This window comes from Bradysia coprophila (assembly GCF_014529535.1).
Source record: "Bradysia coprophila strain Holo2 chromosome IV unlocalized genomic scaffold, BU_Bcop_v1 contig_5, whole genome shotgun sequence".
NCBI lineage: Eukaryota > Metazoa > Arthropoda > Insecta > Diptera > Sciaridae > Bradysia > Bradysia coprophila.
In genome coordinates this window covers 2004376-2021555 of record NW_023503374.1, presented here as the reverse complement: position 1 = coordinate 2021555, position 17180 = coordinate 2004376, and the positions used below count along the sequence as shown (strand labels likewise).

At 38.1% G+C, this 17180-nt stretch overlaps 1 protein-coding gene and 1 long non-coding RNA gene across 2 annotated transcripts; both read left to right on the top strand.

Moving 5' to 3' along the window:
• The first annotated feature begins 2426 nt into the window (after positions 1-2426).
• Positions 2427-3158, top strand: LOC119071614. Its single transcript, XR_005086697.1, has 2 exons — positions 2427-2465; positions 2528-3158. It is a non-coding gene; the product is annotated as an uncharacterized LOC119071614 (long non-coding RNA).
• A 3693-nt stretch (positions 3159-6851) lies between these two features.
• On the top strand, positions 6852-7759 carry LOC119071586. The gene is made up of 2 exons (XM_037176532.1): positions 6852-7045; positions 7106-7759. Exons 1-2 carry the CDS (start codon positions 6968-6970, stop codon positions 7703-7705), a joined length of 678 nt encoding a protein of 225 aa, XP_037032427.1. The 5' UTR covers positions 6852-6967; the 3' UTR covers positions 7706-7759.
• The last annotated feature ends 9421 nt before the right edge of the window (positions 7760-17180 follow it).

The window sequence follows — 17180 nt, the reverse complement described above, 5'->3', positions numbered from 1 at the left end:
AATCTGAAAATGACGAATCTGAACTTTTCAGATCAGATCAGATCAAGCTTGAATGTAATCTGATCTGATCTGGAAAATTCAGATTGGCATTTTCAGATTTCAGATCAGATCAGATTGATCTGATTCAATGCCTATGGTCGTTCTAGGGAAGACCTGACACGTTTAACGAAATGTGAAAGAGGTATTCCTATATCAAAAAAGCCGACTTGCACGCTTTTCTTTTTCTCAACCGTTTCAATTATTTGTCGATTTCACAATAGGCATGTTTTTTGTTGACGGTTTCTCCACTTGTCAGCAATTTTCCTATAGCTGTAGCTGAATATGGTGCTTTTATAGTTTTAAATATAAAACTTCAATAAACGACCGTGTTAAGCAATGAAAATGAAGGTGTCGCTTTTGTAGTTTTCAGTATAAACTAGTACTGCGTGACCTGCTAATAATTGCAAATCGTAGTTCGCTTTATGTATTATTGATTCATAGAGAAGACATTAAATTCGTTTTATGCAATTCAGTGATGATTGCAACTTACGCAGCTGTGTGCAATGTTATATGAACGTATTTTATCGCACTAGTGCGATAATGGATTTGCAAGGGACTTTATCGCACTAGTGCATTAAAAGCAACGTGTTTCTGACGTCGATATTTATTTGATTTTCTTAATTGCATAAAACGTTGTATCCAACACGAATCGTATGACGGTATATTATCGCACACGATGTCTTGTCAACCTCTTGTTACATAAATAACTATTAAACAATTGTGAATCCCAAAGTGTCAACAATATTTTCTATAACTCTTTCAGTAATGTTTGAAGTGAAAATGTAAAAAGAACCTACCGCTTCAACAGATTTCAGATCAGATTCAGATTGATCTGTTCAAGATTTTCAGATTCCAGATCAGAATCAGATCAGATTAAAATTTTCAGATCAGATTAAGATCTGAAAAATTTCAGTTCAATCTGAAAAAAAATCAGATTGATCTGATCTGTTCCGAGCCCTAGTCGATACCAATCGGGAAAAAAAAGAATTCACTCAATGAATATAAACTACCAGGTACGGTCTATAATGTCACCGCAGAGGACATAACGATTTAACGGATAAACATGAATAATGAATATGCGTTCAAGGCAAATCGACAGATTTTTAAGAATCGGCCATAACTGGATGTATTCATTGCAGTTACTGTCTTTCCTTTGCACATTTGTGTATGAGTCTAAAATCGATTCGAACACAAGATCAAGTGAAAACAGATTTACAAATTGATGGACCCTTACTTGTATGACAGTCCGTAATCAGTTGACAGTTTGAAACCTATGCCATTTTGTTACACTACCTCACGATAAACAGCCTCGATGAAGCGGGTAACAGTGGCAGAGACGGAAATATGCGACATGAGAAAATGCGACAAAGTGGTTCTGTCGTAAAGTTTGTATGTTCTTAGCGTAACATTTTTGAATTTGAATATTTAGGAATTCGATTTTAATTGACTGAACACAAGAAATAATCAAAATTTTCCTAATTAATGTTCGCTACAGCTCAAACCTGGCCTGAAACGAGAAAATCTAATTTAAATCAGGTTGGGTTTAGGCTTTTAATTGATTGATCACAGGAACTGAATCAGCGAAAATAACATCACATAAACTGATTCAGAAAAAATCTCAGGTCTAGAATCTAGACCGTTTAGATCACAGAAAGAGAAAATGGATCAGGTCGTTTGAGTGATATCCTTGGTACATATCTTAATATAACAAATTCTTTGGATCTATTCACATAAAACCAATTTTAATGTTTGCGAGAACATTTGCCACGGATTTTTACGTTTTTGAAAAAATTGAACAACGATTTGTATATTTATGAGAACACTGTACACGGATGGTACATTGTTAAACAATTATTGATAATAAAATCATAATTTTGCACACTTTTTCAAAAGAAAAACGAAAAATCATCAGAATCAACCACATCAAAACAAGAAATTTAATTTCGAATTTTCTCAACTGTCACCTTTTCCTTGTACCACTTTGTCGCAATATGACGCAACGACAAAACGACTCTGCCACTGTTACCCGCTTCATCGAGGCTGTTTACCTCACGACGATAAGCCTTTGTGTTGATATACGTTTGTTTTCGAGAGCAAGTTGGGAGGTCTCCAACGACGACTAGTCCAGTTATACCTCAGTGTGACACACGATCAATTTTAGAGATTTCCACTCATCAGTCCTAAATTTTTGACATCATATTCGCTTCTCTACGTTGTCAACTGACTGAGATTTATACGTTAAGCCTGACAGGTGAAAATAACCCTAACCAGAGAGAACAAACACTTTCGTCGTCACTTCACGCCGTTAGTGCGATTCAGAAATTCAGTATTGGATGAATGAGTGGATGAACAAATGAAATCGAAAAATAAATTTCAAAGTACTCTATTATGAGAATATCCGTTAATCACCTGCTTATACGACGCTGGTGTTTGACTGGGGTTTGACCCTTTTAATTTTCAATTTTTAGTGGACTTACAGCATCAATAGTCAGTCAATAAATCAATCAAAAATCACCTTCAGATTAGACCATTGCAGTTTTCTCGCAATCTTGAAAAAGGTTTGATCAGGCCTTGTGCTACTTCCTGTAATGCATCGTGTTTAATCTCTCCTTTAACCTATTACGGACGGGACTATCATCTGTTATAAAAAACCACATCGGAAACAAACTACTCGTTATGTCCAATGCGGTTTTATCTAGCCAAAAAACATGTTCAAAAAAATGAAGTAAAAGATTTGAAATCGATATCTTGATCAAATGAAGTAATAGATCCAATAGTAAAACTGATGATATGTCTGCCGTCTTTGAAAGGTGTTTAAACAGAAACATTTGAGTTAATTAGAAATCTTAAGTTTTAGCTTAGTATTATGCGTTGATGAATAGAGATCTATGGCATTTTATAATCGGTTGGTGAGAGGTGTGTGCGTGTACATATAGGAAAATGATGATAAAAGCCGGTGATCATGATGAATTGATGCAACCAATAAAATGAGCCGATCGTTCGTTCAACAAAATATATGATAAATTTGAATAAGAATCGTATGATGGACAGAATGTCCTGTTGTAATATTGGATGAAAGTGGAAGTATTGTTGAAAGAGGTAATCGATTTTTTGTTAAATAACAAAATCAAAAATTTATGATTTTATAATGAAATGGGAGATGTGATGACGAATAAATTTAAGTTGTAAGAGGATTTAAATTGAAACAAATGATGCGAGAATTAAACAGAAAGGGAAATAAATTTTTAAAATGAATTGAAAAACACAAACAATAATTAATTTTCCGTGAAATTCTAAATAATTTTGTAAATAAAACTTTATATACACTTGTTGGATTGGGTGACGGACAGAGCGGGGTTGAAATGCAAGGTGAAATGTGTCATCAAATAATATATTTGGAGAATGACCGACGTATTAGCACATAATAATATAACCGAAGAAAATATATATTTTGGGCCATTGATGCAAATCGAATGGATAAAATTGAAAGAAACAAAAAAGGAAATTTTTTTAGTCCCAATCGATTTGCTGTGGTTAACAATCTAACCTCAGCCATCGACTATATTTTGTAAATAATTCAAAATTTATACTTAACCAGCTTTATACATATTTAAAAAAACAAAAAATTAAAATTTTATTAGTTGATCCTTTTCCTATTTTTATTAGTTTATGATTAAAAAAGGGAAGAAAGAGAAAAAATAAATTAAAAAAAAACGAAAACTTTGAAAATATCCAAACTTAGTTTGCCATAAAAGTGAATATTTAAAAAAAATACCAGTTGTGTACAACGCGTACCTACAATTCTTTTATTTTGTAAAATAATTAAATAAAAATTGAATTTTTTTTTAGATATATTAGATTATGGAAGAAAATTAATTTTTTTTTTAAATTTTTCTTTTGCTTTATAAATTTACGACAAAATCAATTTGGTATGGTAATAAATAATTCTGATGGAATCATTCACTGTAAAATCTTATTATTAATAAAAATACAAAAAAAAGAGGAAAATGAAAACGACAAGAAGGCAAAGATGGAGAGAAGAGAGAACTTTTTGTTTTTTGGTGAGGCGTCGTTGTTTTTGTTTGAGCAAATTTGTTTTTTGTTTGTGAAAATCATTTTACTTTTTTTGTGGCATGGAATTTCCTCCGTCTGCCTTTATATGTATGCTCAACCACTTGTGTATGATATTCAACCACTTTGCACAACTCTACGACCGTTCCATACCCAGAAATGCATTCCGTGATAAGGTACGTTTCACGCCAGTACCAGACGACATTTCGTTCGTACGCTTTGAACAATGAGCATTGATAAACGTATATTTTGTTTCTTATTTATTTCTTTCTCTTTCTTTTCTTTTGAATCATTTGTTTTGTTCTTTTTTTTTAATCTTTTTATTTTCTAATTTGAACCATTTTATTTTTTTTTTAAGACTGGGTTCGATTGGAGCCTTAACATTTGTTTTTTGTTTTTCTCATTTCGTACTTCTATGTTTCTATCTACCTCTATCTCTACCATAATTATCAGTAAGCTGTATTGCTGTTGATAAAAATAAATAAATAAAAATAAATAAATAAATATTTGATTTTAGTGACAACAAAAAATGAATTAAATTTTCAATTATTATCTTATTATCATAAACACTATTATAATATTAGAATTGATGAAAATATATTTTTTGATGGTTAAAAATAAGACCGATGTTTTGTGATGATGACAGTGTGTACTCGGTTCCACCTTATAGTCCTGGGGTACTTATCAAAAATTGGACTGACAATGGGATGTGACACTTGTGGAATTCAGGAATAGTGATATCATTGAAACTTACCTCTGTTCATCTCAAAAATGCTATAAATCTGGTAGAAAACCAGAAAAACTTGATAGAAGCAAAGTAATCTGTGATTTCTAGGAGTGGGGACAGGGTGGGGCATTCAGGATTGAAAGAAATTGTAGGTTCTGATTACTAATAGGTATTATGACACCTCAACCACATTTTAGTAACAAAAAAAAATCCAAAAAAGCCATTTTACAGTTTATAGAATATGGAAAATTTGACACAAAAATGCACCTTTACTACTCCCAGTTTCCAGGCTCGTTTCTATGGTTCCTCTAAAAAGCTCATGCTCAGCCGGCTAGATCTGAAAGTGCTAGTGTTCAGTTTTCAAAAAAAAAACCATAGCAATGAAATATGTTTCTACTTGGCCAGAGCAATTAGGGTCAAGGTTAGCGAGTTTTTTGTGTCACTTTTTTGTGAATCCCAAATAGCTGAGGAATTTTTCCAGTCCCAGAAAAAAGTTCTTCCATAAAATGGCGGTAATGAATCAGGCTTTCGAGCAAAACAAACAGCATAAGAAAATTTTACTTTTAACGAAGATATTCAAGTTTTTAGTTTAACACTAAATCGGTTATTTTATCGTATTACCGATTCGCGACACCCACAAAAAAAATTTAGTTCCACAACTTTGACCCCTCTATCATATCCTATTGTCAAAAAAATTCCCCAGCGCGCGAAATGATTTTTTTTAGATAAGAAGCTGGACTATTATGGGTGGGTTAGGTCACTTGACTAAGTTATCCAAACTCCATTCTCTGAATTAAGACCAACAAATGTACTCTTTGAAAGTGTATGCATTGTGACTACTGATGCGAAGTTGATGACTAAAAATGCGTAAGTTCAAATTGATGCAAAGTTTCTGCTCCAAGTAATCATTGGAAATATTTTTGTCAGTTCGTTGTTTTCCAGATGTTATTAGCCCCACTAAGCATTACAATGAATTGCCTTCTTCGTAGATCAGAATGTTATTATCCTTTTTTAGTCCAAGTCTTTGTGTCGAAAAATGGCTCCGTGCGACTTAAGTTCTTTTTTTAATTTTCCGATGAGTTTTAGTGTACTAGAAAAATCGCCAAAGTTTTCAATTTTCCATACGTTTTCCAATTTTCATGTAACTTTGGCGATTTTTCTAGTACTTTTTGGAATCGTGTGATATCCATTATATTTTGTGTGGTATGCCCTTAGACGAATTATATAATAATTATATAATAATCGTCTAAGTGTATGCCAAATATGAATTTTAACGAAATAATAATTTCATATGTGAAAGATTCACTCTAATGCATAAGTATACAAGAGAAAACCTTCAAATGGATCTGTCTTTATCAGAGTGAGTATATAGGGACTACATAAATATAACAAATTTATTACAACCCTAGAGTTAAAATAAGTTTATTTTACAATACTCTGACGTCATTTCTAAACAAGTTACGCCATTTGAGCGTCACCCTTTTCTGATATCATATTTTTGTAAACGATAGATGGAAGCGATACTAGCCTATAAAACTATAAAACTCTAAATTCAAAATACTAATTCCAACTGCACGCCGTTTTTCACTCACACCAGTTGCGTCTATTCATAAAACTCTGAGACTTTGCCGAAGAAACCAACAATCCATCTGCGATAGCTTGGGAGATAAACCTAAAACCTAAAACTTTGCTTGGCGCAAAAAATATGACTTTGGATTCAGAAATGTGAAATGAGAAGAATTATGTATTTCGTGTTACATGGGACTGGATAAGTGAAAATAAATGCGTGTTGCTTTCACGTTTCTATACACATCTGTGGTTTATCTGTGGAAGAAATCACACTACTCTTTAAAGCCCTTTGAGTACTTCATTCCAATGAGTTTGTTTAAGGATGAAATAAGTGAAATCGCTATGTCCGCCGGCTCATATAGACACACCATACCTTCTCTTTACTTTCATTGCTTCATTCATGTCGGCCGCTCCCGCATCAACAATCTTTTTTGACAGATAATGGAGCTGTCAAATTTTTCGGTATTTTGTTTGTTTACTTTTCAGTGAAATTAGAAGTTATTAATTCGTTTACCAAACACTTCATCATTCAAATTATAATATCAATAGTTAAATGAAATAATGTGTGAAATAGCGGACTTCAAGATTTCGAGTCCCATTCACACAACGAATAGACCGCCATTGGTACCTCGAAATCAGGTTCGGTTTTAAATACAAAGTTTTGTTGAATCACATTTCGCTGAATGAAACAATTTGCAGTTTGTGTCGGTAACATCGGATGGACATTCACCCTATTTCAAATCAGGCGAAATTCTTCGTAATGTCGATGGGAACTTTGCATTTTTGTGCAGCCACTGCGTTTTTGTGAACGACATTTTACATGACATAAAGAATCATATCGACGAGCATTTCGAACGACATGCATCTGACTTCAAACCAGCCATTCCTGAGCTGCCAATCCCGGAATTCGTTAGCTGTGTGGACGCCGACGTTGACAAAATCAAAGAGGAAAATGGGTGTGTGGCCTCTGAAAGTGCTAAAATCGAGCCCAACTGTGACGAAGCGAGCAATGAACTCACTGAAATGATGTTCACAAAGGAATGGACACCGGAGGAAATATCAGAGCCAATAGTCAATACAGAAGAAAAACGTAACCGAGGTCGACGAAAAATTAATAGGACTGGCAGAAGCAAAGCAACTGATTCCAGCAAGAAAAAAAGCGATTCGAATGCAACGAAGAGTCGTCAATCGTATATCCAATGCTACCAGTGCATGATGGAACCTTCCATGCCTAACCAATCCGATCCGAGACGTCATAAATGTGTAATCTGCAAGGAATGGTTTCTATGCGCAGAGTAGAATTCTTATCCAAACGTTTCAATTACTCGAACAATAAAACACCAGTTTCATTTAAACGGATACAACTTGTATTATTAGGTCTGCTTATACTGAGATAACGTACAGAACTAAAGTAGAAGAAACGCGTACATGATTTATCAAATGAGTTAGGCAAAAGGCCCTTAATTGTGTGAGTGTGAGATCAGTGTTGACAAATTCAATCAACAGCCCCACTATTTGTTAACACTTTATACAATCCAAAAACAATCAATTCATTCCCAATAGAACCCTGAACTTTAAAAATTTTTCCCGTGATAAAGGCTTCGTCAATATATCGGCCACTTGATCAGCCGTTGGAATGTATTCTAGCGTAAAAAGGCCATCGCTGAACTTTTCCCGAACAAAATGATACATGACATCAATGTGCTTTGTGCGCTTGTGAAACTCAGGATTCTTTATCAATCGAATGGCACTCAGGTTGTCGACGTGAACAACCGTTCTCTCGCAAACGATGTTTAAATGATCTAAGAGCGTCTGTAGCCAAACGAGCTCTTTTACGGCTTGTGACGACGAGACATATTCCGCTTCCGTGGTAGATAGTGCGACGCATTTTTGTAACTGAGAACTCCACGAAACAGCACCTGATCCCAACATCAGAACGTAACCAGTTGTAGATCGTCTTGTTTCTCTATCACCAGCATAGTCCGAGTCGCTGTAACAATTCAAAACAAATTTTGCGTTTGATTCATACAAAATACCTAAGTTCACAGTCCCTCGGAGGTATCTGAATATCCTTTTGACGTCATTCACATCAGACTCAGTAGGCTGATTAAGGCGTCGGCTAACTCTACCAACGGCGAAAGCTATATCAGGTCTTGTGCCAACCGCCAAGTACATCAAGCTGCCAACAGCTTCACGAAAAGGATAATTTGGAATTTGGTCTGTAGGATCTCGATCGACGAAACTTTCGGCCGGCGTAGACACACTGTGCGATTCCATCATCTTGAACTTTGATAGAACTTTCTTGGCATAGGCTCGTTGGTTGATGTGTATTGAACCGTCTTCACGTCGATCGATTTCAAAGCCAATGAAGTAGTTACACTCAGTAACTCTTATTTCAAAATCTCTCGTCAAGTGTTGCATGAGTCTTTCAATATCAACTTCATAGTTGGCAACCACAATTCCATCGTCTATGAAAATACCCAAGACAATTTTCCTTCCATCGTCGTTAAAGATGAAAACACAAGGGTCAGATGACGTTGCTTTCAGGCAAAACTTTTCCAGAAGTTGAGTAAACTTTGCATTCCATACTCTCGACGACTGTTTAAGGCCATATAAACTCTTTCTTAGCTTGCATACCCGATTCGTACCATCTTCGTATCCCTTAGGCTGTTTCATATAAATCTCCTCGTCGAGATCTCCATATAGAAATGCCGTTGTGACATCGAATTGTTTCATGAACATTTTCTCAGCCGCTGCCATAGCAATGATTGACCGAAACGACGCAAATTTTACCACCGGACTGAATGTTTCAATATAATCGATTCCATACTCTTGCGTGAAACCGCGAACAACCAGTCGTGCCTTGTACCTTTCTATTTCGCCGTTCGGATATTCTTTTATTTTGAAGACCCATTTGTTGTCGATAAGTCGCCGACCTTCAGGCAATTTTGTCAGCTGCCAGGTTTGATTTTTCACCAGAGAATTGAATTCGTTGTCCATTGCCTCCTTCCACTGGATATGTTCTGACGATTTCATCGCATCGCAGTAACTTTGAGGTTCGCTACGTGCTACAAACGCATATCCCAGCTCAATGTTACACATATTTGCTTCTCTCTTACAGCTCGGCATTTTTGATGATTTCTTTTCCACTGGCTTGATAGGTTTGGGCATCCTGACACGAAGATTTTTGCGTGGACTTAAATTTTCAAAATAAATTTCTTCGTCGCTACTTTCGCCAGACACAGCATCCTCAACAGGTATATCGTCCAAAATTAGTTCCTGGCTTTCGTAGAAATCATTGCTCTCAGGATGATTTTCCGCCTTTTCCTTGTCGTCGTACAGTTCGTCTTCAGATGACGTAATCGCGAAATCCTCGTCATCTTCTGAATAAGCAGCCACATCTTCGAGCGCTGATGGTGAACTTAATTCTTCTCTGAAAATGACATCTCGAGAAATCGTTATTGACTTTTCGTCTGGTATCCAGACTCTATAACCCTTCACGTCATTACAGTACCCAACAAAAATACCTTTTTTTGCTTTCTTGTCCAGTTTTTTTCTGTTTTGTTTAGGTATGTGAATGTAGACATCCGAGCCGAAAACTCGAAGGTGGTCAATCGACGGTTTTTTATTGAACCAAAGTTCGTATGGTGATTTACCTTTGACTGTACTTGGACCAGTGCGATTTAGTACATAAACAGCCGTATTTACTGCTTCTGCCCAAAAACCAAAGTCTAAATGCTTTCCATGAATCATAGATCGAACAGCTTCAACGATCGTTCTCATTTCTCGTTCCGCTCTACCATTCTGTTCCGGTGTATAAACAACCGTGCGCTGATGTCGAATGCCATTGACCTCAAAAATTTTGACTACGCTTTCGTTCACAAATTCCAAACCATTGTCTGAGCGGAAGACTGAAACGGTACTGTTAGACGATTTAACAAATTTTATGTATTTTCCAATGCACTCTGAGACTTCTGACTTTTGCTTCAGAAAATACACTGTCCGGTAACTCGAGAAATCATCCTTAAACAGAACAAAATACCTTGACCCACCAAATGATTTTTGTTGCATCGGTCCGCAAACATCGGCATGAGTTAGATCACCAGTTGAAGTAGCTCTATTTTCACTTCTTTTGAAGGATGAACGATGATGTTTTCCTATTACACACGCCTCGCAAAAAGGGTCAGTTTCGTCTTGAAATTTCATGTTTGACATATTGAGAAACCTCTTCACTTGTTGAATGTGCTGATGTCCCATGCGTTCGTGCCAAATGGAAAGAGGAACTGTACAACGACTAGCATTTCCTCTAGTCGTGATGGTGGCTTTGGTACCCCAGCGCCGACTGGTCTGTTGACGTACAGTTTCTTTCCTGGCCGAAAAATTTCCAGCTAAACCTGTCAGCTTGAACATCAGCTTAAAAAGATTGCCTTCCCGTACACCAACAGCTGCTACAGCTCCATTTTCACGAAATTCACAACTTGTACTGCTAGCAGTCATGACCAATCCTTTATCCAATACTGTATTTTGCGAAAATAAGTTCAGGTGAATATCAGGCACGTACAAGACGTCCAACAAATGCTTTTCAATCCACTTCGAGCCGTCAAATGACAAAATATTAATGCTGCCTTGACCTTCAGCGTGAATGTACGATCCATTTCCGATTCGCACTTTAATAGGTTCGTCAAACGGTTTGTAATTGACAAGCCACTCTTTACAATAAGTCATGTGATCACTCGCACCTGAGTCCAAATACCAATTTCTGGATCTAACATGACTTTTCTTCCTTTTGTACACAACCATTGCCTCGCTCAGGCTAAAGAAAACTTCACCTCTTTTCTTCGATCCGTGTCCTTCGCTCAAGGCCACCAACGCTTCACCCCTCTTCACAACCTCCTTGTTGCTTTCGCTATTAGAAACGTTCGCTTGACGGGACAAATGATTGCAATTTGCATTAACGGTACTTCTTTGCGCCCTATTCGGACAATCCCTTGCGTAATGTCCAGCTTCATCGCAAACGTAACACCTGCCACGTTTCACATTCGAGGTCGTCCTGTAATTCATCATAAATGACCTTTGTTGCGACCTCTTCGCGACCAACGCTTCACTTATTTCATTCGCATTTTGTTTTGCCATACGCGCCTCTTCCATAATCAGCCGTGATTCGAGATTTGCATAATTTTGTTGGTCTACAGCTGTAGACTCCCACGCACTGTGAAAATGACTAAATTCACTTGGAAGCGATACCAGTAACTTCGTTACGATCATAGACTCTGAAACCGCTTCACCCAAATCCTTTAACTGTTGCACTAACGCTTGCAATTTCGCTGAATGAACAGCTATTGAGTCTCCCTCTTCCATCTTGAAATTAAAGAAATTTTGCTGAAGCAGATGAATCGCGACCTTCGACTTTTGCTCATAAATCAGATGCAATTTTTTCCACATGTCTTCAGCTGTTTCACAATTCAGCACATGTAGCATAGCCTTCTTACCGAGTGCCGTAACAATGATTCGCTGAGCTTTATATTCACACTTTTGATGCCTTTCCTTTGCTTTCAGGAATTCACCGTCATTTGTAAACTGCGTAGATTGCGGCTCTTTCGCTGTACCATTTACAAACGAAATTAAATCACTCGATTGCAGCGTAATTTTGATTAAGAATTTCCAAGAATGCCAATCCTCATCTTTTTCTAACTTGTCGACCTTCGACTTTTCCACAATTTTATCCATGTCGATCGAGAAATAACCGTTTATGCCGACGACCTTGGAAAAAACTTATCGGGCTCTGGAGAAAACACTCTTTACTGTGATTACGAATTTAGTTCCTCGCTTCAATGTTCTTGATTTATACTTATAACACTTTACGAAGGCCCATAACCTATGCGCAGAGTAGAATTCTTATCCAAACGTTTCAATTACTCGAACAATAAAACACCAGTTTCATTTAAACGGATACAACTTGTATTATTAGGTCTGCTTATACTGAGATAACGTACAGAACTAAAGTAGAAGAAACGCGTACATGATTTATCAAATGAGTTAGGCAAAAGGCCCTTAATTGTGTGAGTGTGAGATCAGTGTTGACAAATTCAATCAACAGTTTCCGAATCACGTCGAGTTCGAAACACACTTGAGATCATCACACAGCAAACATTCAAAAGACATCAACGGTCTGGCTAACGAACACCGAGAATTCACTTGCTACGTGTGTGAGAAGAATGCACTAAGTCGATCGTATCTGATGTACCATGTGAAAAGTCACTTCGAGGAATTCTTTAAATTTCAATGCGAGGAGTGTGGACTTCGAGTGACGTCAAAAGGTACATTACGAAGTCATATGAAACGACACGAGACTACGCCAAGCCAATGTGATGTGTGCAACAAAGTGTTTTCGAATCATGTCAGAATGGTGAGGCACCGTCTGTGCCACCAAATCGAATCGAAATACGTGTGCAAAACGTGCTCGAAAAGCTTCACAATAAGAAAATACTTGAACCGTCACATGGCTGTCCACAGCGATGCGAAAGTTAGCTGTCGATACTGTGATAAAAGTTTCAGCTTTGCAACGAGTCGACGGGCACATGAAAAAAGTCAACACCATGCTTTGTGAGGTGTTTTGATGGATGATGTGTGAAGATTAATTGTTCCAATAAAGTTGAATGTTTGCGATACAACCATTATGGTTATATTGTCTGTCGGTTTTTCATCATCGATTGGTTCAACTACCAATTTTCTTACCAATATTTCTCCAGTTACACGAGCCGTACATGGTGGTGTGAGGTATCATTTGAAAGGTAATTTTATGTGCTTTTGGGCCAAATAGGGTCTTATGGGGTTTGGATGCGTTTGCGATGAAATATGGGCACTTAAACATTTCAACTTCTCATATTTCATCGCATATGCATCCAAACCCCATAAGACCCTATTTGGCCCAAAAGCACATAAAATTACCTTTCAAATGATACCCCACACCACCATGTACGACTCGTGTAACTAGAGAAATATTGGTAAGAAAAGTGCAAGTTTTCGGTTGAAAACTTCAACTGCACATATTTCAATGTGGATTTATTTTAAACCCAATGAATCTCTATTCGGCTCAATAGTACATGTGATTACTTTTCTAATGACACCCCACACGACCCTGTACGGCTCGTGTACCTGGAGAAATTTTGGTAAGAAAATTTTCGGCTTTCGATCACCTTTCACCAGCCATAAAAGCTTCGAAAAAAATTTTTGAGAGTGGTTTTGGCTTCTAGGGTCGAAGTACTTTCTAGGTACCTATAAAAAGTTCCACTAGAAAACACGCCCGATTTCGGTAGGCTGTTTTTCAAAAGAATCCCTCTGTATATATGGAAAACAATTGTCACAAGTAAGAGACTTGAGTGGGCGATAGGTACGTTTAAACCGTATAAGTCGCCAGGAAATGACAAGATTTATCCGATTGTGATGCAAAAAGCTTCAAGCGTGATGTTGAGGCCGATGAAGAGGATTTTGCAGGCCGTCCTGGCGATGGGCTATGTGCCTAAGTCGTGGAGAGATGTTTTGGTCAAATTTATACCGAAACCTGGCCGTATTACCTACGATCAGGCAGCTTCGTATAGACCGATAAGCCTCACATGTTTCATACTGAAAACGTTAGAAAGAATGTGTGATAGATACATACGGGATGTTACGCTGAAGTTAAAGCCGTTACATAAGAACCAACATGCCTATCAGTCAGGCAAGTCGGTAGACTCGGCTCTCCACCAAGTTGTTTTCAATGTGGAGAGATCGATAGAGTTCGGAGAGAGCACTTTGGCAGCGTTTTTGGATTTGGAAGGAGCTTTCAACAAAGTCACTTTCGTCGCCATAAACGCTGCTTTAAGGAAGTTCGGAGTGGAGAGGACGCTGATAAGGTGGATCATGGCTATGCTAAGCAATCGAATTTTGTCAATAGACTTATTTGGTGGGTGCTTGCAAGACCGGGTTGGCCGACAGGGGATGTCCGCAGGGTGGTGTTTTACCGCCAATCCTTTGGAACATGACTGTGGACAACTTGCTGGAGAGGCTAAACGAATCTGGATACCTAGCGATAGGCTATGCGGACGATATAGCTATTCTGGTGTCGGGGTTTTATGAAGAGGTTTTGAGCCCGCTAATGGGCAGAGCGTTCCGCATCGTAGAAGAGTGGTGTAACGAGACCGGGCTTTCCGTTAATCCGGATAAGACCGGGCTTATTCTCTTCACGAGAAAGCGGAAATTGGTTGCACTAAGGATGCCGGTGCTTTTTGGGGTTCATCTCAAGCTGACAGACAAGGTTAAATACCTCGGAGTCATTCTCGACAGTAAGCTAGACTGGAGAGAGCATATTGAAGAAAGAACCAAAAAAGCACTAAGGGTCTTCTGGCAATGTCGCACTACGTTCGGTAAAAAGTGGGGTCTCAAGCCATCTGTTCTGTATTGGATGTACAGAGCCATTATTAGGCCTGTACTTATCTACGGATGTATGGTGTGGGAAACACGATTGGAACTGAACACAATGCGAAAACGGGTCGACAGAGTCCAACGACTAGCGCGTCTAAGCATAACGGGAGTAATGACCTCGACGCCAACGGCGACGATGGAAATTCTACTGTCACTGCCACCGCTAGATCTGTTCGTAAGACAAGAAGCCGAGTTGATAGCTTACCGGCTGTACAAAGGAGGATATTGGATAGGGCAAGACCGAAATTTTGGTCATGCGAAGATTTTGACGCGACTCAAAGAGGAGTTCAGCGAAGTAGAAATGCCGGAAGACAATATGCAGGCATGTTTCTGTTTTAAAAGAAACTTTGAAACATATCTTGCAAAGAGGTCTGACTGGGAACTGGGTGTACCACCGATAGTGGCAGATGTTACGGTATACACAGATGGATCGAAAACGAATGAGGGAACGGGTTCGGGAGTATACTCAGAGGATCTGGATTATAAAATAACCATACCTTTGGTCGGAAGTAGTTGCTGTGTGTGAAAGCTCGAGAGAGATGCTACGAGATGGCATCAGAAATGAGAGGATTTTGATCTGTTCAGACAGTGAATCCTCTATCGGATCACTGTCTTCAGTGAAAATCTCGTCCAGGATAGTTCTCCAGTGCTTCGAGATGCTTGAAACCCTGTCAAGAGACAATGAAGTCACATTGATTTGGGTGCCAGGCCATTCCGGAATACTGGGTAACGAAAAGGCCGATGAACTAGCGAGAGACGGTAGTAGTTCAGATTTTATCGGACCAGAGCCCGCCGTAGGTAGGTACGCTGGTCTGATCAAATCTTTGGTGAAGGACAGGACGAAACGATACCATCAGGAAAGATGGGATTCGCTTACAACCTGTAGACACTCAAAAGAATTTTTGGCGGGATGCAACGCAAATAACACCAAATTTCTTTTAAGTCTCGGTAGAGAGAAGTTGCGAGGGCTGATTGGAATCCTAACAGGACACAACAGCCTGGGTTATCACCTCAACAAGATAGGTATCATAAATGATCCAACTTGTAGAGGATGTGGTCTAGAACCGGAAACTGCAAGACATTTCATATATACTTGCCCAGCTCTGAAAAATTTGAGGACTAAATATCTAGGAGACTTTTATTTGACTCCTGAAGAACAGTTAAAGCTAGACTTGGCTAACGTGCTTTCTTTTATTACAGGAAGCAAGTGGCTACTCGGACCTGAAGAGGGTATATAAAAATGTAATAAAACGGAGATGTAACACAATGGGCCCAACAAAGACTGGCCTCGGTGTTTTTGATCACAAGATTTTCCAATTAAGACATTGTTCAATTTTGCTTATCGGTATTTGAATTTTGTTAGTTAATAATAATTGTTAAATGTTAGATCAAAGTTTCCATAATAAACCAACCAATATGGAATACTTCCAATGGTCCTAGCTCGCAAACGACACTATTGATGTCCCAATTTTTTTTTACCAGATGTTGTATTTTATAGAATTTTATCCTCTGGCTACCCTGAAAATTTCATCCGAATCGCTTGGGCAGTTCTCGAGACAGACAGCAAAAATTTGCAACCTCATGCAATGAATTACTATCGCAGCATCCAATGTAACCAACTGTTCTTAACTCGGGGAAAAAGTTGAAAATTGCATTGTGAACAACACTCCGGAATTGCAATTTCCAACTTTTCTACGCTCGTTGAACAAAAAAGTATGTGTCGCGACCAGCCTATCTTGCACCCACGAAAATAAACTATATCAGATACGGCTATTAGAATTCCCTACTCTATCGATTGCAATCCCAATAAGTTCTATATCCCACTCACAGAGCACGGCACACTTAGGGAACCGCAGTCCCGGCACGCCGTAATCCTAGGTTGAAAATCAATATTTTTTGTGGAACCTTGTTCAGTGCCACGATCAGATTAAGAATATCCAAAATTTGCCTTTGCATGTTTAATAAAACGACGTACAACCACGCCGTGATTCATGAGTATTTTTGAGCAGCAATTTCTCTCAGCGTCTATGTTCTCACTAAAATCTGATTTACCACAGCTCTGCTACTAGCATGAACATAAGAAATATTCGGAGGCTCATGCAATCAAAATAGGCCTTGCATTTTCTCGTAAAGATATAGGAATCATGATTTCTTGGTGTGAATAAAAACACACAACCCAGCAATCGTACCAAGGCTGTATACTTTGAGGAGGTCACGCAGACCGCCATTTTATTAGATACGCGGGAACACACCACTTCTGATGATTTTACATGTAAAAAAATTCACCACATCATCAAGACGACGAGAATCATCA

Excerpts from the sequence above, each read along its gene's own strand:
- LOC119071586 (XM_037176532.1), top strand. The coding sequence starts at position 6,968 with ATGTGTGAAATAGCGGACTTCAAGATTTCGAGTCCCATTCACACAACG. Across the intron at positions 7,046-7,105 it reads CATTGGTACCTCGAAATCAG|TTTGTGTCGGTAACATCGGA; the intron begins GTTCGGTTTTAA and ends AACAATTTGCAG.